This window comes from Heterocephalus glaber, unplaced genomic scaffold (assembly GCF_053883595.1).
Source record: "Heterocephalus glaber isolate CG9 unplaced genomic scaffold, H.glaber_assembly_v1.0 deba00001104, whole genome shotgun sequence".
Taxonomy (NCBI): Eukaryota; Metazoa; Chordata; class Mammalia; order Rodentia; family Bathyergidae; genus Heterocephalus; species Heterocephalus glaber.
This window is the reverse complement of record NW_028258193.1, coordinates 2,777,015-2,799,890: the sequence shown is the minus strand read 5'-3', so window position 1 is coordinate 2,799,890 and position 22,876 is coordinate 2,777,015. Positions and strand designations below refer to the sequence as shown.

The 22,876-nt window shown below is 41.1% G+C and overlaps 1 protein-coding gene across 4 annotated transcripts in view; it reads left to right on the top strand.

The window, feature by feature from the left end:
* Csmd1 (CUB and Sushi multiple domains 1) overlaps nucleotides 1-22,876 on the top strand; it is a 1,515,607-nt gene that overhangs the window by 477,526 nt on the left and 1,015,205 nt on the right. For all 4 annotated transcript variants that reach the window (XM_087210084.1, XM_021248185.2, XM_021248184.2 and 1 more), the window contains exon 3: nucleotides 4,480-4,592. In XM_087210084.1, coding sequence (XP_087066210.1) covers nucleotides 4,480-4,592 — 113 coding nt within the window. The remainder of the gene's footprint in view (nucleotides 1-4,479; nucleotides 4,593-22,876) is intronic.

The following is a 22,876-nucleotide window of genomic DNA, read 5'->3' as shown; positions in this document are numbered from 1 at the left end:
AATTTTGGTGTTAGTCTAGGAATTGTTTGCTTAGCTCTAGAGAAACTACATATTTTTTAAATTCATTTTAAAGCCTTATATATTAACACTTTAGTTATTATACAAGAAATTAGACTTAGCTCTAGGGCTCCTGTTTGCTTGTTTATTTGCTTGTCTAATTTAGGCTTATGAACAGCCAACTGTTCCAGCATAATTTGTTGGATTCTTCCATTGGATTGCTTTCACAATTTGTCAATTAGAAGTAGAGACTATTTGTGTAAGTCTATTTCCAGGTTTTGTGCTTTGATCCACTTATATTTCGGGTTATCCTTCTTTGGGTAGACCAATACTAGGCAGTGTTCATTACAGTAGTTTAAGTTCTGAGATCTGATGGAACAATCTCACATATTGTTTTCAAAATTAGTAGAGACATCCTAATTTACCTATTAGCTTCTCATATTAATTTTACAGTAATATTATCTATATTTAAAGAAAATATTGTCTATTTAGAGAAAATATTATCTATATTTACAGAAAATATTGATAGAAATTATGTAAAGTTTGTATATCAATTTGGGGAGAATTACCATCTTTACAATATTGAGTCTTCTGATTCATTATCATGGTATACCTCTCCATTTATTCAGCTTTCTTTTTTCTTCAGTATTGTATAGTTTTCCGTGTAAATTCATATATATATATATATATATATATATATATATATATAGATGTAAAACTAAGAATACATAAATTCTTAGTTTTACATCTAAGAGTTTTTCACGTGGTCATAAATGGTGTTGTATTTTTAATTTTGGTGTCTACCCGTACATTGCTGTATGTTGAAATAAAAGGGATTTTGTATATTATTGCATCCTTTTGGTCTCAAATCCTGGCTCTGTGAGTTTTCTTGGAGATTCCTTAGCATCTTTTTGAGACAGGGTCTCACTCTGTAGTTCAGGATGGTCTTGCACTCACTATGTAACCCAGGCTGGCCTTAACCTTGAAGAAACCCTCCTGCCTCAGTCTCTTGAATGCTGGGATTACAGGGATGGGCCACCATTTCCTATGTAGACAATCATGTTACCTGCAAATACTAACAATTTTATTTCTCCTTTTGAGATCTGAACACATGTATTTCCTTTTTTTGTCATAATCTGGCAAGATCTTCTACTTCGTGTTAAATAAGATTGGTAACAGAACCTTCTTCAACACTAGAGTCTTCCTGTCACTTCTGGTTTGCCCAATCTTGACTAGCAGAATTCACTCTTCTAGCACCGAATGTAATAATATCTGTAGATTATTGACATTGTTAGTCAAACAGAAGAAATTTACCTCCATTCGTATTTTGCTGAGACTATTTCTCATTCTTAGTGTTTAATTTTGTGAAATAAGTTTTGACATACATTACTATGGTTTTATGATTTTTATTTTTAGGCTCTTGACATGGCAGATTATGCTGGTTGATTTTTGAAGTTTTGAGTTATTCCACTATCTAGTCACGGTTCTTGTTTTATATTGCTCAATTCTATTCTTTATTTTTAAAAACAACTTGTATCTATAGTTGTAAGGGATATTTCTTTGTCCGTTTCTTTTTTCTGCTATTGATTTGGGCATCAAGCTTCTTCCTACTTCCTGGCTGCTACTCCGAGCTCATAGACCGCGGGGCTGGGACAGAGACCCCTTTCCCTGGAAGTGTTCCTTTCATCTACTTCCATTGTGTGGAATGTCTGACAATCTCTGAAAGTTCGGTCAAATGCTAAAATGAGGACATTTGGGTCCGGAAACTTATTTGGGGACAGTTGCGCTAGGTTCAGTATATGGTGCTTTGCATTGTCTGCTTCGTATTGGGTGCGTTGAGCTTGTGCGTGTTCCCGAGGACGTGGTCGTTCACGTGGGCTGTCCGATGTCTGGAAGCTGAGCCCTGTGGCCTCCCTTCCCTGCCTCTGCAATGTCTTTCATGTCTGTGGTCATGTTTGCAGAGTCACCATGCACACCATCAGTTGATTTTTTGTCGGTTTGTTAGATGATTGCTGATGTTATGAATGTTTTCAAAGAAGGAGCTCTTTGTTCCATCGTTTTCTCTATTGTTTTAAATTTCAAACTTACGATTTTTCCCGTTTCATATTTTTTGCTTATATCTGTGTAAGCTTATATTACTCTTCCTTTTTAACTTTTTGACCTGGGGTCTTAGGTCATGGATGTGAGAGTTTTCTTATTATCCAATATACATTTTAATGTTATTAATTACCCTCTTGGCACTACTTAGCTGAGCATTATGCATTTTAGTATGCGGTACTTGTATTTTCATTGAGCTCAATGTGCATCTTTATTTCCCTGGAAATTTCTTCTTTGATCCTTGCATTCTTTAGAGGCATGCTGTCTAGTTTTCAAATGATTAGAGATCTTCCTGTCATACTTTTCTGTTACACATTTCTAATTTGATAGCATTGTAATCAGACAGCACACTTTGTACAACCCTGTTTTCAGTTTCTTTCGATTTGTTGTCTAGCTCAGAATGTGGGTACCTTGGTCTATGCTCTGTGGACTCTGGGCAGAAATGTGCCTTCCACTCACAGCATAGAGTGCTCTATTAATGCTGGTTAGTCCTGCTGATGGACGGCGTTGCTGAGTTCCGTAGCCTTGACAGTTTTCGGCCACAGGAGAGGCTGAAGGCAGTGCTGTTCACTTCACCTTTGTGAGGCAAAGTCTGCACCACATAGCTGCTGTCTGGGCTGCATTAGGTGATGTGGGAGCCACAGGGTAAAGTGTCTGCAGGAGACAGAACACGGTAGCTGGTTTCTTCCCCACCTCAGTCCTTGAGGTTCTGCAGATCAGATGAAAACAGGAGTGAAGAGCAGCTGTTGTAGTCCATGAAGATGCAGGCCTTCGGGAGGAGGTGATGTTGCACACAGAGCTGTGAGTCTCAGCAGATGGAGAAGCAGATGAAGATAAAGAGGAGAGGGAAGAAGGAAGAGCAGGAGAGGCTCGGACAGGACACACCACACTGGGGAGCTCAGGGACATGAGGGTTTTCAGAGACGGAAAGAGAAGCTGGTAAGAATGTGAGTCCCATCAGGACCCAGTTTTGCGAGATCGCCTCCAGCACCAGGACCCCAGGATTAATGCACCCTGGACAGCTGGCATCCTGCTTCGCGGTGCCTGGCAGGCTGGTGGCCGCCCTTTCCCAGAGCCTGGCCAGCCCTGCTGAGATGCACCACCCTCTTCTGAGTGAAACACAGCTTGTCCACTGGGTGACTTTGTACCATGTTCAAGTTTTCTCACAGAGGATAACATAAGCATGTAACCTACTTTGCTATTTATGTTTCATTTAAGATAATAACTTTAAAATGTGTTTATAACAAGTTATGTCTGTGGGTTGTGGCCATCAGACACAAGGAATCAGTGAATTAAGGGCCATAAACTGAAGTAAAAATAACTTGATATAAATGAGTATACTGAAAAACAAGCCAGTGGCTCCTAAGTGTGAGTAGTATTTGCACAACTTTGCTACTGAAGCACAATCTCATTTTTATTCTAAGCCTGGTGGTTCTGCCTTTTGTTCATCCAGGATTGTTCTGCAGTTTGTGCATAGTAAATCACGTTGATTTGGTCCAGAGCTTTGAGACCAGAGCCTATCCCAGGTGCTGAGAGATATTTATGACTGCTCACTGGCAGCGTGAGCTTTCTCTTGTAGGAGCAGACATTCTGGTTGACTGGCAACAGCAACATAGCTGTGTCTTTCACCACCCTAGAGCACCTGTCTGTAGACAACCACACTTAATTAAAAATGCTGGCTAAAACAATACATGCAATCTCTTTTGGCCTTTGGAAAAACTGTTAGTTTTCAAAGCACTATGGGCATCATTGTGCTAGTCCACCCCTCCAGAATTCTGGCTTGTTATATGGTTAAAGCTTTTAAATAGATCCCAGCATAGTGATCAGTGAAATATACTTCTTAGAATACAAAAAATTTCCTTGATGAATAGACATAAAGGTCTATTCACGTGACCTCTCCTAGAGGGTGACTGATTTTTACTTTTAAGCAGTGGCAAGTACTCATTTGTTTCTCAGAGAAATCACAATTTGTTCTGGGGAAATATAATAATATGTACATTAAATATGAGATGTGACCACCGTTATTTAATAATTTAGGAGAAAACAATCGTATTGATTCCTGCATGGTGTGTGAAGCAGACTGTGCTGTTTCTCTCTATGTCCTCTGTTGAGAGAATGGGATTTAACTGCTTCCTGAAAGGATTTGCTCAAGGTATTTAAATAAACACATTGCTGTGCTTGATTCTGCTTAATTTCAATTCTTACCAAAGGTCGGGGTATGGACTCTAATTGTTTAACGGCCACATTAGAGAAATACACTATAGCTAAGAGGTGTTGAGCAGCTCCAGCAAATAAGTTTCACTCATAACCTTTGTGGTTTTAACTTCAATGCATTTAGGTTTAACCAAAATCTTCTAAAGTATGCTCTTGGCTTTTTCATTTTCAGGCTGTCGGGATTTCAGCTGCCCTCCTCCATCGTCAGCACAGGGTCCATCCTAACCCTTTGGTTCACCACGGACTTTGCCGTGAGTGCCCAGGGCTTCAAGGCGCTGTATGAAGGTAGGAGAACCAGGCTGCGGGTCCCAGGCTCTGAGCCAGCAGAGGCGCTGGCACTGGTGGTGTCAGTGGGGAGGCTTCGCTGGGTCAGGGGCAGAGCATACCGCGCACGTTGCAATTGGGGAGAGTTCACCGATAACGGATAACCCCGTTTCGCTGTAATTGCCATTTTTCTAGTAAAAATCGTGCCAAATGTTTCCTCTCTCGGGAGGAATTTTCCTGATTAGATTCTTTTTTGTAACATATAGTAGAAACTGGTTGAAAAGCAAATGAGTAGTGCCTCTCTGTGATGAAGTCTTCATCTTCATTGCAGAAGCGTTTCATGAAACTCTGCTGGGCAACGCTGCTTCCACTCAGGGCTGAGGAAAGACAGTTTTATGACATGAGTTTTTCTTGTCGAGGGTGAAATTTTTAATTGAGAAGAGTAATGTGATTTTACTGTTCTTTGATCCTTGCGAAGTGAAAAGATTTTGTCTTATTTTTTCTTGTCTTTAGATAATGTGTTTAGATATCTGGATTGTGCTGTTGTTTCTAAACTGTTTGGGTAAAAATTTACAAAAAATAGTGATTAAACTTTGATAGAAGAAATGATTATTTCAAGCATTAGATTTGAAAAATTGAACTAATAATACTTTAACTGAAATGCTGAAGTACATGTACTTTAGTTTTGCTTTGCATAGAGATTTCAAATTTTCTTTCATATGTAATGTAAGATCTCTCATTTCACAGATTCTAGAGGCTGTGAATTTAAAAAATATAGGTGGAGCTATAGATCAATCTGCATAAAGTGTACAGTTTGCTTTGTTGTCCTTTTCTCCTAAGTCACGTTAATGTAGGTTCTGTGTGGAATTCAGTGCACTTGGGCAAAACATTCTTTATGGAAGTTTAAAAATCTACGTGTGCTTTAACTGAACTCAGCTGCAGTGCAATTATCAGAAAATACACAAATAGTGTTTTTTGTACACATACAAACTAATCTTTCATTTATAGTTTTGTGTGGAGTAATGCTGAGGGTTGGATGCAGTGGTATGACTCTCCTACCTTTGAGGTGAGGCTATTCTAACATAAACCACCACAAATAGCCAGAAAGTGTGAACCACCTTTAAGTCAATTATTATCAAGGAATAATTCAATCTTTGGAAAGACATAGACTAATTTAAGATTAATGGGTGCTATTAGCTTTGGAATCAAGTTATACCTAGGTTACTGCTTCCCATAAACCGTATGTTCCTGTGACTTCTTTCTTCCATAACCTGGCCCACATGTGTGTAAAGCCCTCCATTCTGGCTGCCTCTGCAGATGCTTTGTCCAGTCCACATTTGAGAGCATTGTGAGAAGGTTGCTAACCCTTCCACCTTCTAGAAACCCTGCCATTTCCTGCCCTTCCTGACAGATTTGATTCTTCGGTGCTGTATTTTGCTGGATTTCCTGTGGTTGATGTTGTAGAAACTGTTAATTTTGAGTGACTACCAAGTGACTGATTCTATCAAATCTTCCCTGGATTTTGTTGGTTTCACTGCCTGTCTGACAATATATAAAAATGAGTGGTATTCAGAAAGGCCAATCAGAAAAATGGCTAGAAATGTAAATAAGACTAGAAATTAAATATAGTTTTAAAATGTACCATGTGAAAAAACTTTTTGTATAATATGCATTTTCAATAGTACTATTATAATGCAGTCTGATATTCACAAGTACATACAAGCCTGCATTTTGAAAGAAGAGAATACAATGAAAATACAAATATGCTTTGTCAACAAAACCAAAATCATAACCAATATTTAATATCTGTATCTTAGAAATATTTCTCTATTGGCTTAAAGATTTTGTGGGAAGAAGAGAGTGTAGTATTTGGAGTTAATCCTAGTCCAAATGGAAGGGTGGAAGGCACATGAATCTGGAACAGGGAGGACATCATGACTTTATGCACAGTGCTGACTTCCCAGGAGTCCAGACATCTGTGACTTTCCACACGGCTTCCACGGGAAGAGTGAGAGTTTATCGAGGAGAGGGAATGTAATATTCGATACACCTATTCAGATGTATAGTGTATCCAGCAGAACCAAGGAGAATGGTCACAAAATTATCCGGAATTGTTTAGTAATCAGAACATTCTTCTTTCAATGACTCAAATTTTTTCCTGTCCATTGTGAGAAGCCTGTCTATCTAGTCATTTATAGGAGTCAAATAATGTAATAAATTTGTGATACACTACCCAAGAACTCCAACCAAAATTGAATTTACATATAAAATGCTAAATCGATTAATATAATTTTCTAGTCTTTAAAGTAGTACTGTGTTCTTCCAATTAAAATTAGGAATTCTTTAGTAGTATCAGATTGCAGTTTAAAATTTTATTTAAATTCATTGGCTTGAATTGAGAACATCTTCCAAACTTCAAAGATCAATCTAAGCATGATAACCTTGATAACAAAGGTGATATGAGCACCAAGCTCAAACGTTATGTACAGTACCCTGAAGTATTACAAAAATTATTATTCAGGAGAATATTAAGTTATATAATATGTGGTGCCAATAAATTGAAATATTAAAGTAAAATTAATGTGTTCAGTCATTAAATTTAACTGTAAATCAAATGACAGCATTTGTAATTTTCCTCCTCACATTGCTCACATAAAGTATTTGACATTCTGCATATGAAGCGTTTTAGAAACTTAGCAAATAAGTTTGTAGATGGTTATTGATATCAGCACATTCATGTAAATACAAAGCAATATTAAAGTTGCTACATAAATGCAGTGGGCTAGTAACTTTTCAGCTTGCTTATCAGTGAGTATTAAAGTTCACTGTGCATTAAAGGACTTTTATGAATCTATTTGATACATTTGTAAACATATGAAGATCAAATATGACTTACAATGAGATGCATTGCAAGAATGTTTTTTATGTGCCCAAACTTGAAGTACTGTGTCCATAAATAGCATTGATTCTCACATTTTTGATCATCTGTTATTTTATCAAAATGTGTTCTTAAAATTTATATTTTGTCATCAAAGTTACCTATATTTGAAGAAAGACATCATCTAGGATGTCAGGAGATGGATGAGATGGGAACACAGAAAGCTTAGAAACTCAGGACCTTAGAGTGAGCACACCCACTTCCACTATAGGGAAGCTGACCCAAAGGCCTGCCACACTACGGATTTATTTTTTCATAAAAAAAAAAAAAAACTCTACTTTCGAACATTTTTCTTATTAGTGACAAAATAAACTAAATGTAAGAAACACTGCTGAACATATGATGCAAAATCTTGGGCTCAATCTTTTAATTATTTTGATTATAATGTCTAAAATCTAAATATTTTAAGGAAATTTATTTAGTTTTCATTTGTTTTGCTACGTTTGTCTTAGTTTTTCTCTGAAAATAATTTCAAATGTCTCATAAACTATTAGAGCAGTTTTTTATTCCTTGACTAAAAATCTAAATCTTGGTTACATTTTAAAAATTCAGTTTTTCAAATTATCATAATCTGACTTTGGGGGGTTTTCTTTTCTTGGTAGGTTTTATAAGTTTCTTTTGAAAATGATTGTGTTTTAGGGATCCATTACTGTGTGAAAGATGGAATATTTGTATGTAATGTAAGCTATATTTGTGTATAAAGTTACAAATCACGGAATCAAAACAATGAGTCAAGCGTTTACTCAATAGAATCAAAGCTTACTGTGCAGAGCATTGCACTAACATGCAAGGCAGTTCCACAAATTTACAATGAAATATTTTGTAATAATCGTAACGACTTTATCCATTGGACAGAAGGCTTTTGAAAGAAATGTAAAACAATGTGAATTTTGAAATAGATATTTATATTTGCAATAATCAAATTGGGAAGGCAGAAGAAAGGTCCAAGAAGATTCTTGGATAAAACAAAGCTAATAGGAAATGTAGAAAGCTATTTTCATTAAGAGTACTTTAAATATGATTGTTCTCCTGGCAGTTGAAAAAGGAAAAAATTTTGAACAAAACACATTTATCCAATATGTTAATAACTTCCATATTCAACGTTTATCTCGGCTTCCCATATTGCCTTTAAATACATTAGCTTTAAATGTTGTACAGAAAATCTATAAGATATTGAAACTTTCAAAATTGACTTTAATGAGTAAATACTCAAGATATAGCAAGGAGGAGTCCAACATTATTGTAAAAGCAAAATTTTACATATACAGTGGTACCTCAGTTCATGAACACTTCTGTTTGTAAAAAATTTGGTTTGTAAACAGAAATGTGTGGCAAAATTTTGTTTTTGTTTGCAAACTCTGCATCAGATGACAAACACAACTGCATCCATCTTTCCTACACAAACGTGGCCATCTTTTCCAACACTGTAGACAAAGTAAGTTCATGAGCTGAATACCACTGTACTAGAAAATTGTTAAATATTCACACACGTGCACACACATGGGTGAAACAGATTACTTGTTGAACTGAGCAAAGCAATTCCTGTTATAATTAGCCCAAGGGACTAAATTCTAAGAATTCTCCTTTCACATTTTTATTATCTTAAAACATTCATTGTATCAGAACTCATTTGTTCCATCAATTAGGACAGTGTGCTATAGTAAATTATGTTTCTCTGTGGATGGATACCAAGATGGATGGATGGAGGGATGGATGGATCAGTGGTTGACAGGACATGGATATATGCTTAGAAAGATGATAATATTGGTCGATTGATGAGATTGATGTATGGATAGATAGATGATGGACAGATAAATAGAATGTCAAATGAATGGATGGAAGGAAAGAAAGAAAGAAAGAAGAGAGAAAGGAAAGGAGAGAGAAAGGAAGGGAGAAAGAGAGAGAAAGAGAAAGGTAAATAGACTGGCCCGTAAAAGATGAAGGACGGATGGATACAGAGACAGAGGGGGGGATGATGGATATGCCTGTGTAAAAGCCTTACATGCATTTTTCCTTATTGAATCTTCACATGATTTCTAGAATTTGTACAATCATCATGTATCAACAAGAGAAATGTTAAAAATCTACACCAATTTTAAATGAATTTTGCCAAGTGGTTCAAAACCTTCAAGAAAAACTCCTAGTGAGTGTTAAAATTGACAGCTGTGAATTTGATTTCCTCTCTGGTTAAGGAACACTGTCAACCAGAAGTTTCTTTAAAAACACTGAAGTGATTTAAAGACAAACAGAGCTTATATTACCCACAGTATGGGCAGCTAGATGTTCTCTTAAAAATAGTCCTCTTACTATAAGCCAGTAAATTAAACACATACCTGTAAATGAGTTCATACCCTCTTATTTGTATAACATATATTTATTTTACAGAACAAAATTAGTTATATTTTCATATACTCTTAAACCTCCACTAGAGAAAAATGAATCTGGCTACAGCAGATGCATTTCATTTTGGGTTTCACTCCCTAATTAAGTCTGACCCAGAGGGCTTCATGCTGGGCGTGTACTTTCTCTGTTGGTTGAATATTTCTGGCATCTGCTTCTGACACATTCCTCAAGCAGAATTTCCTTTCCTTTAACATTCATAGGTCTGGATTTAGAAAGAGCTGCTAGATTATTACCCTTCAAGCTCAAGCTTTATTTAGAAGGCCAGAGCTGATCTATTTCTCCCTTGCTGATTGCCCTGACTGGGCTGAGTTGGCAGAGTGGAGTCTGGCCTGGCAGGAGGACGCAGTCCTGGGATGCTGAGCACCAAGGCCCGTGGCTGCGGTCCACAGGGTGCACTGCCACCCTGCCCAGATCTACAGCAATTACAGAGGCAAATGTGGGCTACTGAAGTCACTTTCCACTTGATGGCTTGGTAGCTGAGGCTACTGAAGCCTGTTTTCCCTCAGCCAAGATGCTGGAAGCTGCTGAAGCAGAGTGGTGGTCTTCATTTTGCTGCTCTCCTGGCTTTGCCCCAGAAGCTCTAAGCCTCTGCTTTCCCTTTGCAGGGTTCCCCAGACCCTGCCTCATCAGGACCACCTACCACCTACCTACCTCTCAATGCTATTTGAATGCATTTATTGCCTAAATTCTGCAGCTCTGCTGTGTCACATGTGCTCTTAGAACTGTGTTAATCAGGTAGATCTCACGTGTAGCAATGTTACCAGACTGAAGTGCAGTTTAACAAACAATCATTTCTGTTAGGAGTTAGGGTGTAAACAGGAGTTAGGGTGTAAACAGCAACTGTAAAAGTCATAGCTATGTGTAGGGAACAGGGGAAGGGGACGTTACCAGAACCTCTGCAGTAAGTCCTAGTCTCCTGCGAGCCAAGGCAGCACACGGCGAATGACAGAAAAGGTAGACAAATGAGACCGAGAAGAAGCTGAGCTTTGGGTCTGATCAGTGCTGCTCTGGGCGGCAAAGACAAAAGCCCCCTAGCTTGCAGCACTTTTTATTCAGAACATGGGGAAAGAGATGTAACAAGTGAAAATGCAGAGTTCAGTACTTTACATTGGGATAAACAAGGTGTAAAAAGACTGGGGGGCAGTGGAAATCTGAGAACAATGAGGAACTATGCAGATGAAGATTTGGTTCCTCCCTGGCGTCTCCTGCAGGTGTCGTCTTGTCCTGGAGATTACAGCGTCTCGGGATCTCTGAGGTCTCAGTTGTGACCCGAGGCTAAAATGCAATTATGTCTGGAATGTCATGGCTGGCCTGTAGGCAGGAGAACTAGGCCTATTCAAAGGATTTTTCCCTAGAATTATGTAGCATTGCTCCCAACAGCTATGGGGGAGGGGTGCTTTCCCAAATTTATCTTTAAGACAATCAGTGTACAGATATTTAGGAGATTTGCCTGCCAAGCCAGGCAACTGCATTACCTGCAGCGACTGGCATCTCCGAGGAAAGAATCAAAGACAAAAGTGGTTCAGGCAGCATCAGCGGCCCGGGGAGAGCAGTGTCCTGTCCGCTCCAGCCCTCAGGAGGCTGTCCTCAGGATCTTGGAAAATCATTACATTTCCATGAAGCTGCTACGTTGGGTGCCCAGTGTTGCGTGTATTTGTGTTTTTCTGGGATAAGGTGGCTTATAAGTCACGGAGTTCATAAGGGTCCACATCCACTGAACGTGTCAGATGGGGGCTGTCATTTGTGATAAGATTGCTGCTTCCCGGGGCCTTTTCTCAGGCTGCTTCAAGTTTCTGCAGTGAGGACCCTCGCTCCACACAAGCAACCATCTGCTTAGAATTTGGCCTCATGATAGGTGTGGATGGAAACCGTGACTGAGGTATCAGTGTCAGTGTAGATAGTCTGGTTCTGTCATTTATTAATTTGGCATTTTCATTTTATATACTGGTTCTGTGAGCTTAGTTAATGTGCATTTCACCTTGAGAGCATTCTGCTCAAAGGCCTCGGAGGTGTATTTCAGGTTGGGACAAGAGACACGGTGCTGCTGCACCTTTATCTGTGTGGCTGGATACAAGGAACATTGAAAAGCTTAGATAATTAATATTTTAATGTAAGGCATTTTTGAAGATGATGTGTAAATTAATATTCTTTAATGGATCTCTGGCTTTCAACTGGAAATTGAATGAAAATTTGAACCAGGTAATTAAAAGTCCTTTGATATATTTTTTCCGATGGTTGGGCTAATGAGCTCTAAGACTAGCACTGTAGCTGAATTTTGTTTTTAATAAGTGGAAAAATATGCTCAGTAATATCTACTCTCAGGGAAAATAGTAGCCTGTCTAAAAGGGACACAGTAAAGGCTAGTAAATTCCGTAGAAAAGTCATCTTCAAAATGATTATTCAGCGACAAAATAATGATTGTTTGTATTTTTATTCAGCAGAGACTCCCAAACCATGTGTAACTGTGCTTTCATTTATTAGTGTATTTCATCTTAACATTAAATGAAATTTTACTTTCCATAACCACTCATCGTTTCTTTAGCTTCTTGTTGATTTGGTTTCCAATCCTCTTTGGTGTCGTGAATTAATTGCTCAAGTTTATATACGTACACATAAACAGTGTTGATGCTATGGAATCTCAGGTAATGTCTGAAAAATGAAAATCATTTATTTCAATGAACCTTTATAAGTGCAGCAGAGACTGAGAACCCCATCCCGCCCAGTTTCTCACTCTTAGAGAGGGTCTCCTCAGAAGTTTGGTGATTTTTCCCTTTGGATACCAGCAAGCCTTGGCTATTTTGACACTAAAAGTGAAAAGCATTAAACTAGATTAACAATTTCAACATGCACAAGTGGGTGTGGGCATGGATCCCGAGGCCAGGGTTCATCTGACTCGTAACCATGGCGAATGGTCCCACGGACCAGCTGCCAAGCACCCCAGTACACGGGTGTCCCTGTCTGCAATGTGAAGTGGGCAGCACCTGTGTCAACTTCAGGGCCTGTGTGAAACCTCTCCCCACTTCTTTCCTCCTGCAGACCCAGCCTGTGGGGCTGCCTCTTTGAGGCCTCTCTTCTCCCCTGGAAACTGGGTAAACTTCTGCATCCAGCCAGTGACCCCTTGTTTGCACTCCTGTCCCCTCCCTGTTCCCACTTTTCTACATTTGCTTCTAGTTTTCCGTGGTTAGTGGAGGGAATAAAAAATGTGAGAAAATGACGCTAATGTGGATGGTGAAAAAGTGTAAAACCGGGGGCCTTACCAAACGCTCCGAGGAGCTGACTAGTGAAGCACACCCAGGGATCCCAGCGGTGCCTCCAGAATGTAAGACCAAGAGCCTTACTAAACGCTCCGAGGAGCTGACTGCAGCGAACACCCGGGAAGGAACACACCGGACAAGTTGGAAAGTAAAACAGACCTTTATTAGTCTGGCCAGACGGCACTCCCAAAGCAAAATAGCTTAGAGAGGCAACTGGCTCAGAGTCCGAGGCTGTTCTTATAGGGGGTTGAGGGGGAAGTTAACATATAGAATTAGAGAAAAGGGGACAAAGGTTAGTGGTCAACTGTCACGTATTGATGGTCAGCAGACATTTGCAGCTTGTTCTATAGATTGTGGTGTCTGGAACATCAGTTCCAGGCAAACAAGGAGTTGAGTAGTTTACTTTGGGACTTTAGGTCTGTTACAGATTTTTATCTAGTGTCCCAAAACTAACAAGCATCTTTATCCATTAACTCACATTTAATCACAGTGGGTCTGGAGAAAAGGAACAAAGGTTATGCAGTCCCACAAAATGGAAAATAGCCAGACACTAACATGAAAGGAAATGACTTAAATACACTGGAAATAAGCAGTAAATATTTAAATCAGGGTAAAAATATTTTACAACTTCATTGGTAAATCCCATTCATTAGTTGTGGAGGCAATTAGAGAATTGTATTGCCTTTACAAGTGCTTTTGTGAATGGTAGGTACATTACATTAAATATTTAATATGTAGCTATATGTAGATGCTGAGATAAAAAGGAATGCTTCACCATCTGGCATCAGGTAAATTCAGTGTCAAATGTACATCTGAATGATGAAAGAGATGCAAATATTAGTTTTACCTGCAGAGCTCCTAAATCAGTCTCTGGGGGATTCAGAGTTCATTTCCATTTCTGAATTTGCACTTAACATGAAAATGTATTATTATTTCTGATATTCTTGCTATCTAACATGAATGTGTCACTGAATATCATACAAGCATCCTTGTTTTAAAGCATATATTTCAAAGAATATGCTATTCTAAAAGAAGTTACCACCCTTATTCTGCAGTTTCTTCTCTTTGCTGTTTTCTTTAACTGCTGCCAGGGAAGGACAGCCTACCACTTCATTAGGTAACAAGCACACTGTTAATTTCTAGAAGGCTTATATTCTGAGAGAGAGTCATGTATGGGTTTATTCTTGGACTGAATAAAATGAGACACTGACTTTATCGATCAGCTTGCAAAGTACTTTATAGGCTTGAGCCATGAGTTTGTAGGTTCTCCATAATCAGACAGTTCTCTCTTTGTAATCGCTTCTTGAACTTCTTATTCCTTAGTGGTAACCAGAGTAAAACAAATCTAAGTGGAAAATACATTTGATTGTGTCCAAGCTTTGATCAGGAGCATGAATTATAGAGGCAAAATTGAACATTCAAGGAAAGGAAATGAGTGATTCCAACCATATTTTTCTCCCAAGTCTTTTCTGTAAAAGCTGAAAATGGAAAATCCTCTCTGAGTAGGCTAAAATACTGCACTGGCACCGAGCGGCAGGGATGGCTTTCCAGATGGCTCCCTGTGAATTTTAACTGGTTTCTCAAAAACATTTTTGGGTATCTTTTTTTGTTGTTATACCCACATATTTTCCCTACCCCTGACAAGGGGAAATGACACCACTAATGCAAGAGAAGCGATTAAGGACCTGTCAATCTGCAGCAGGGCTCTGATGCCTCTAAGCTCTGAGAGTCAGGTGCATCAAATGCATCTTGTAAGTTTAGGTTTTGTTTTTCTAACCAGGCATGTATTTCTCCTAAAACATGTTTTTAAATATTAGAATAATGGGATGGAAAGCTGCTTTGGGGAGGACAGGCGGTGGGCGAGTGGACAGCTGGTGTGTGGGACTTTTCAGCTTCCTCATGCAGTCCTGCCATGTGTGGGAGGGAAGGAACGGGAGGCCTGTGTGGAGGAGAGGCCAGCGCATTTCAACTTGGGCGCACGATGTGTCTTCATTCCTCATGATGGGGCGTCAACGACCCGAGCTGGAGCTTTCATTTTTCACGTCAACACTTGCTCAGAATCTTCCCATATGTCATCATTCTGACATGTGTATCAAAATGTATGTATGTATTTGCCTCTTTTTGGGAAAGAAATCGTAGATGCATGAATCATGAGAACGGCTACATCTTTTCCTGCTTGTAGTGATAACAAATTTATATTTATATTACTTGAGTTCACAACGTCAAAGAAACCCATTAACTTGTCTATACGATTAATCTCCATAAATTTGTTAATCATGTTCCTGAAAAATTAAGTGACGTATAATTTCATTTGTAAATTACTGTATAAAATTAGCACAACTTGGACTCCACTTAAGCAGTGAGTAAAGTACAGTGTTACAGTGCAATGCAACATTGCGTTATAATTATACATACAATGTTGATGTTTTACAACATACTTCAGATTGTACTGCAGCCACATTTAATGCAATTGTTTTAATTTTCAAGAAGCTGCCATCTCACCTGCTGAATCAGTCACAGCTACACTTGTTACTTTGAATATATGTGTTAATTTTTATTTATTCCATAAAATATTATAGGTAGATATTTTATTCTTGAAGAGTTACTGTAAAGGAAAAGTAATTTTCCAAATGTTACAATGATGTCCTGTGGCAAAGAAGTGCCAGAATTCAGTTTCCTTAAAAAACAAAACAAAACAAAACCTGGCACACATATTTCCATTTAAGAGGCCAGAGAATAAAGATATCTGACTTCATAGATCTTCTGGTTGCAATTGCTGAACTCTACTGCTAGGTATGGAGGAACAACAGACAATACTCAGGTCAGTGAACACGGCTCATGGCTGTGTGCTAATAAAACTTTATTTGCAAGGGCAGGTGGCCATGGGCCATAGTGTATGAGCCTGACTGTAAAGGTGCAGCTTTTCTTTCTCTGGAGGGAAGATATTCTTCCCTCTGTGGCTCCACTACTGAGTCCTGTATCTCCAGGCACAGTAGAAAACCACACTGTAAGAAGAACAATGTCTACAATGGCCAGTTGGTCCCGAGACTGACAGGATGCTTTGTAACTCACCTTTATCAGATCCTGAGGCCCAGACCGTTCGTTCAGAACTTCACCTCTTTCCCCACGTCTGGTGTTCTGTGAATGCACAGAGCCTGCCCTGAATTTCAGGTCAGGCCAGCCACTTCCTCTAGAGCCTCTAGCTCTTCCTGGTCTACGTTTCTCTTCCAAGCTCACAGCCCTTCAGTAGGCTTTGCCCTCCCATCTCCATCCTCATCCCCGAAGTGCTCCTCCCACATCTCGGAACACAGGGGCACCAACTAATCAAGTCCTCATCTCCACCACCCCCTTGTGGAGAGGTGCTCTGTGCATTCACGGAGGATTGTGGCTCCAGGATACAATCTTCAGGAAATTTGGGGAGAAAGTCAACTTCCGCATGTCATCTAATGGCCACTTCTTTTTCCCTCACCTTTGCCACTTGAGTGCAGTGAGCGAACAGTGGCAGCCACCCAAGGCCACTGGCCCTGAGAGGCCCTTGCCCCCGAAGAAGGAGCTGCCCTCTCAGGGCGGGATCTGCCTGGAAAGTGCCCCTCAGCAGAGCAGGTTGTGATACCACACCCCCCTCTCCAATTAGTGCTGCCATTTTACTGACGCACCAGAAACACACTCACCGGCACTGTGTCCAGCAGCAGGTTTTCACAGAAGCCAGGCTAAATTAGCTCCCTCCACTCTTCACAGTCAAGGGTGCTACAGGACAGGTGATCGGGAGCCACTCAGGAGGAACCGAGACGCCCACGGGTGTCCCCAGGCCAGTGTGGCTCCCTCCATCCTGCGGCAGGAGGCCTGGGCAAGGTCCCAGCACACACGTGGAGTCTCTCCTCACATTCAAATGCAGGGCAGTGTCGCTTACGTGTCTGGTATCGCTCTGTCACTGAAGGCCACTTCATGAAAAGCCGCAGACACACCTTGCACGTGGGACTCACTGGTGAGCAGTGTGACGCTCTGGTAGCAGGTGATGCCCTGCTGAGTGGAGCTGAGATTTCCATTTTCTTTATGATCAGCATGACACTGACCCTTGCCTAGCATGGTTCTCAGGGCAAGGCAATTTCAGGGCACTGATAATCTTAATTGAAATGGTGGTGCTATGTTTTGCAGATGACTTCATTTCACTCTTTAAGCCACATGCATATAGATGTGCATTAAAGTCCTAACTTTACAAATGAGAGCTGAAGTCAAGCAACTGGTTTATGCTCACACAGCTAGTAAGGAGCTTGTGCCAGAATTCAAAACCCTTCTTACTCCTAGAAAATCCAGGAACCCAAAATGGCGGTGCTAAACATGGGTGCCTTTGATATACTAACACGAAAATCATTTCTCTTTGGCTTTTTTTTTTCCAAAATGAATATTCCCAGTTTATGCAATCTACCAGTCAGTTCCTTTGAACGAAACAGGCTGTGTTTGTCCTTATCATGAATTACGGAAAGTGAGAGAGCCTCTCGGATTTGAGCTGACCCCTGGGACCCCAGGTGTCTGCGTGGTGACACCACGTGGGCAGTGGGAGTGGCCGCAATGGGCAATCACTGGTCCGGAATCCCTCATCCTGGGTCTCAGCATCCACGCGTCAGAACCAAGCTGATTATTGGGTTGCTGAGATGATCACTGTCCAGAGGAATTGAGTACAAATGCTGGGGCGCCTGCAGAGTGACTGTCTGACCACCACTTGCAGTAGACTGAAACAACAGTGGCTTTGGGTTCAAGTCCACCTCACGCATACTCCAGTTCCATTGATATTTAATACTATTGACCATAATAGTATTAGGTATAACTGAAATAAATTTTCAACATAAACATGATATAAATAAAATCTAAATATAATTATCTCTATTACAGGAACAGATATACAATAGTGTATCAGCATACATTTAATATAAATTAATAGTAAGTATAACTGAAACATATATATATATATTTTTTTTTTTTTTGAAACTCATCCATCTGATTTATTTCCCTTAACATCATGATCTTAAGGTGCATCCGTTTTCCTACACACGACTCGAGTTCCCCGTTGACTATCGGAGGACTCTATTTTTTAGAAGTTAGCATTTCCAGGACTCTGTTCTCATCTTCCAACCGAGGAATCACTTTCAGTCTATGCTTTCTGTAAATCCTACAACAATATCAGTCTACATTCTCAGGCAGGTAGGGCTATCACAAATACATATCATGTATAATTATTATAACCTGTCATATTATTACTGGATTACCATTGGTCATCTACTAAGTACCCAAGGAAAGACGATGTGTTATTATTTTTAATTATAAAGCATTGGGGAAAACCCGAGGAAATGATTGTTTTTGTTATGCAGTCCTCATACGGGGCCACCTACCACGATAAGGTCTTTGTACAAGATACCTTGACTCGATTTCACCACAATTACCCTGAGATACAGGACCACAACATCAGCCCGGGTTGGCTGAGTGTGAAGGACCTTTTCCTACCACTGACAGCCCCATGAACACACATAGATAAGATAGGGAAGAAACGCTGCCAAAGAGAAAAGGAGAACATGAAGAAGCACACAGCAAGCGATTAATTTGGTTTAGACTCACAGGAGGCATAGTTTAGATCCTCAGTGCCGCGTGGAGCTCAGAATATGTGGATCTTAGAGACAGAGGAAAATCCAGCACCACCACCCCCAAAAAATCCAGCATGTAGCTCTCCACGGAGCACGGCATGGGGCACAGTACCAGAATCCCTCCACGGTGACCCCCCCCCCCCGCACGAGTTTCCCATTCCCGCTGGTTCTGAATGCTTCCAAGCCCCCAAAACTGTGGTTGAGAATTAGAGTCATACGTGTGAAAGACTGGCTCCATTCACAGGCAGAAGAAAGGAAGAATCAAAGTCAACCTGGGCCTCAAAAAATATAGATAGATAGACAGATAGACAGACAGATAGACAGATAGGATAAGTGCAGGAATGGGTGGCTGGCTGGATGATGAATGGATGGATAGATGGATTGGCTGATGGTTAATATGTTGGAAGCATGGGTGGATGGAGGGCTGGATGGGTGGACGGGTGAAATACATTTTTGACATAAATGTGATATACGTAAAATCTAAAATCAAACTATATTACAACAACAGTTATACAATGAATAGTATGAGTATTAGCATACGTTTAATATCAATTAATATCTTGCTACTCAAACTCACCTGAGTTTAAAATTTTTGTACTTAATAACATTAAACATCCTCTCCATTAAATGTGTTGCCCCAACCTCACTTTTCTCCTGCTACTGCTTCTATTCTTTCAGTATATAATGTCCGTGCTCTGTAAGTATTTTTTACAAACACAGGTGATGCAAAACGTGTGGCAGTCGCTTTAATGAATGTGAAAATTGAAATGAATTCCTTGGCAAGGGCAAAGTTGATAAACAGTGCCCTTGACTGCTCGGGGCAGGGCTAACGATGACTCCCGCCCTCCCAGGCCTCATCCGCCCTGGTGGGCTCCCCATACAGCGCTCTCTTCTCCTGAGCCGAGCTTCCTCGCCTTGCTGGAGCACAGCGCTGACTTCCTGGGTCCCTGGAGTTAGGGTCTGTGGGCTGCTCAGGGGCTAAAAATGCTGCCCAAGTTCCCCATCTTCTTCTCCGCCTCCGACTTCCACCCCAAACCCCGTCACTGCGCATGTACAGAGACCATGCCAGGCTTTGGTTCTCCCTGAGGTATGTTCAGTCCCTGTTTAAGGTCACAGAGTGTGGGTCCCAGGTGGAGACAGCTGTGTGCAGAACACTGGGCCTCTGTGGGTTGTGCATGGGCTGTCACCAGGGCAAACCTCCCTGCCCGGTCTTTACCTGGATTTGGCTTCGCAGGTAGAAAAGCATGGACCCACTCACATCTGCAGAGAGTGACAGGAGCAGTGCCCTCGCGAAGCTGCAAGGCGGGGCTGAGCCTGGAGGCCTTGGGGAGCAGGAGAGCAGCTCTGCTGTGCACACGCTGCACGGAGCCAGGGGAGACACAGCAGCGGGGCGAGGAGTGGAGTTTGTGCCTCCTTATTTAGATCAACAGCGTGTAGATAAAGACAATGCACACGGTACCCAGGGCAGGGGAAACGGAGAACAGGGCTGTAATTGGTCTACAGTGCTGACTCGTGGGGAGTTCATTGCCTATACTGAGTGATAGAAGTCAATGCATTAAAATGTACTTTAATCATTTCTATATCTGTTTTCCTTTCCTAATAATATTAAATTGTAATGATGCTTATATAAACACCTATGTTTATTAATCCATTTCAGAAATACATAAAATCAATTATCAGGGATTTTTTTCCTGAGTAGATTGCAATAAATAAAGATACAAATTTGGTTTAGCTTAAAATTTGGAATATTAAATTATGGTTATAAGGTTATGCCCCCATTTGCAGAGAATCATAATAAATTTAAATTAATATTACACTCTATCATAGACTGCCAGCATTTACGTTAAGAGAATCAATATTAACATACTATATTTGGTTCCTCATAAAATCAATACTTTTCTTTGTAAATACTTATGGGCAACCAAGTGTGTATTGGATGTTTTCCAGGGATTAGACACGAAGCATAGCACAGTAGACAGGAGCCCCATGCTCACAGTGTTCACGCCCATGGGGCCACATCATCAATGCATGTGCGGGAAATATGCAGCAGGGCTCAGGGACAAGGTGACATGAGGGAGGATAAACCAGAGAACGAGGGGAGGCCCTGTCAGAGCAGGCTGTTTTCAGTTACTGTACTGTATTTCCTTTCTACTCCATACAATAATGAGCATGCAAATATAATAAAATTCCTCCTATCTTAAACGCAAATAGAATAAACAACTGAGAAACACTGTTTTCCTCTTTATTCTTCCCATGCAACTCCCCACATTTTCATTTTAGTTTTAGAGCTACATTCCCTGTAGGAAGTCTACGCTTGCTGTCTCCAGTTTCTCTCCTCTAGTTCTCTCTTAGGGCATCCTCAATAGGTCTCACCCTCATTGTTGGACTCACACCTTCCTGGTCCAGTCCACCCATGGCCTCCTTGTGAGGGAAGCAGCGGACACTCCCCTGTCCTCATCCTTCAGGTGCACTGAGGGCACTGACACAATGGTGCCGTGAGCCCTCAGCACTGAGGACCCTGTGTGGCCACATGCAGGCAGTGGGCAGCTGAGGTGGAACAAGCCTGTGATGGTGACTTCAGGTTCCACCTCTCTCCCAGGAAATGATAAACAGGTTCATTAAGAGCAGAAGAAAGGTAGAGTTCCAACGCATTTTCTAGACAGCCTCCTTTTTGCAGGAAGAGGGACAAAGAGGGTGGGGAGAGAGCATCCTTGTGCAGCAGCTGCAGGGATCCTTGGTGCTGAGGTGCAGAGCAGGAGGGCAGGTGGCCGCCCCACTGGGGTGGTGTCCCCCGGCCCAGCAGCCCTGCAGGTGACAGCCCAGGCTCTGGAGCAGTGCCAGCGGAGGAGGGCGTGAAGGAACAAAGGGGTGCAGATGAGGATGCGTAGATGGCAGAAAGGGGGGCATGGACAGGACATGGGAGGCTGCTGGACTTGCAGCGTGACTTTCTAGGGGAAGGAGCTGGGACAGATGGACAGAGAAAGTGCGTGTCCACCCAGATGTGGCCATGTGAGTAGCAGTGAGAGTGGGAAGCCAAGTTCTTTGGGGGAGAGGAGCCAGGCCCGGAACAGAGGGGTGTGCAGAGGGTGGGCGCCCGACCTGGCTGGAGAGAGCCAGTCACAGCAGGCTGGGCAGGGGTGGAGTGTCACATGTTTCTCTTGCAGAAGAAATCCAAAGCGTAAATAACCCCAACAGAGGCGCTGACGGGAAACAGGGAGGTGGGTTTTGTGGAAATGGAGGGAGACAGGTGACTTTGGGTGAGGCAGGGGTCTGACAGCCACCATGAGCTTGAAATTAGGCACATTTAAAACCTGTGTGGGGAGTGTGGCATGTGTGTTTAAGGTGGTGAAATAGTGGTGGCCCAAACACAGCAGCATCTGAAGTCCCTGGGGTGGGAATAAGTATAATAGCAGGAAGGGTTCGGCTGGAACATACTTAATTTTATTCTCATATACATACTATGGAAACTTGTTTCATTACAGATCTCAAGACACATTACTTGCAATATTTTAAAGAAGCATGTGATGCCCAAATCCATAGAATTATTCCACAAACCATTAGAAGAGTTGCTCATAATCCAGACTGAAACACATTCGGATGCATCTGTGGTTTTGCAGCCTTAAATGGAAACTGGACGCGGCACTGACAGGGAAAGCTTGTCTCAGTGCCTCCTTACCTGATAGTCCTTTCCTTCCCATCAAGGTGCCCCACTGCAACCTCAGCACTATACTAACTTCCACATGTGAATGCAATCAGCTCGTGTTAACAATCGTTTCTTGTTAAAATACTTCTGGAATTCAAAACGCGAGGCATTATTTAAAATAAGGCTATACTGCACTCAACATCACACTGTGTGAAGGGTTAAGCACCTGGCAATTGCATGTTGAGTTTAATTCTTGTGCTATTTACTAAAAAATGTGCTTCACAAAACCTAGCAATCTTTTTAAAGCATGAGCTCATCAAGTCTCTTTTAAACACGATTGTTCCACACACTCTATCGGGGAGGCATTCCTAGGTAAAAAAGTGTGCATTAAAAAATCTGGAGGAAAAAAGCCAATTGGACTGAAGAAGCCT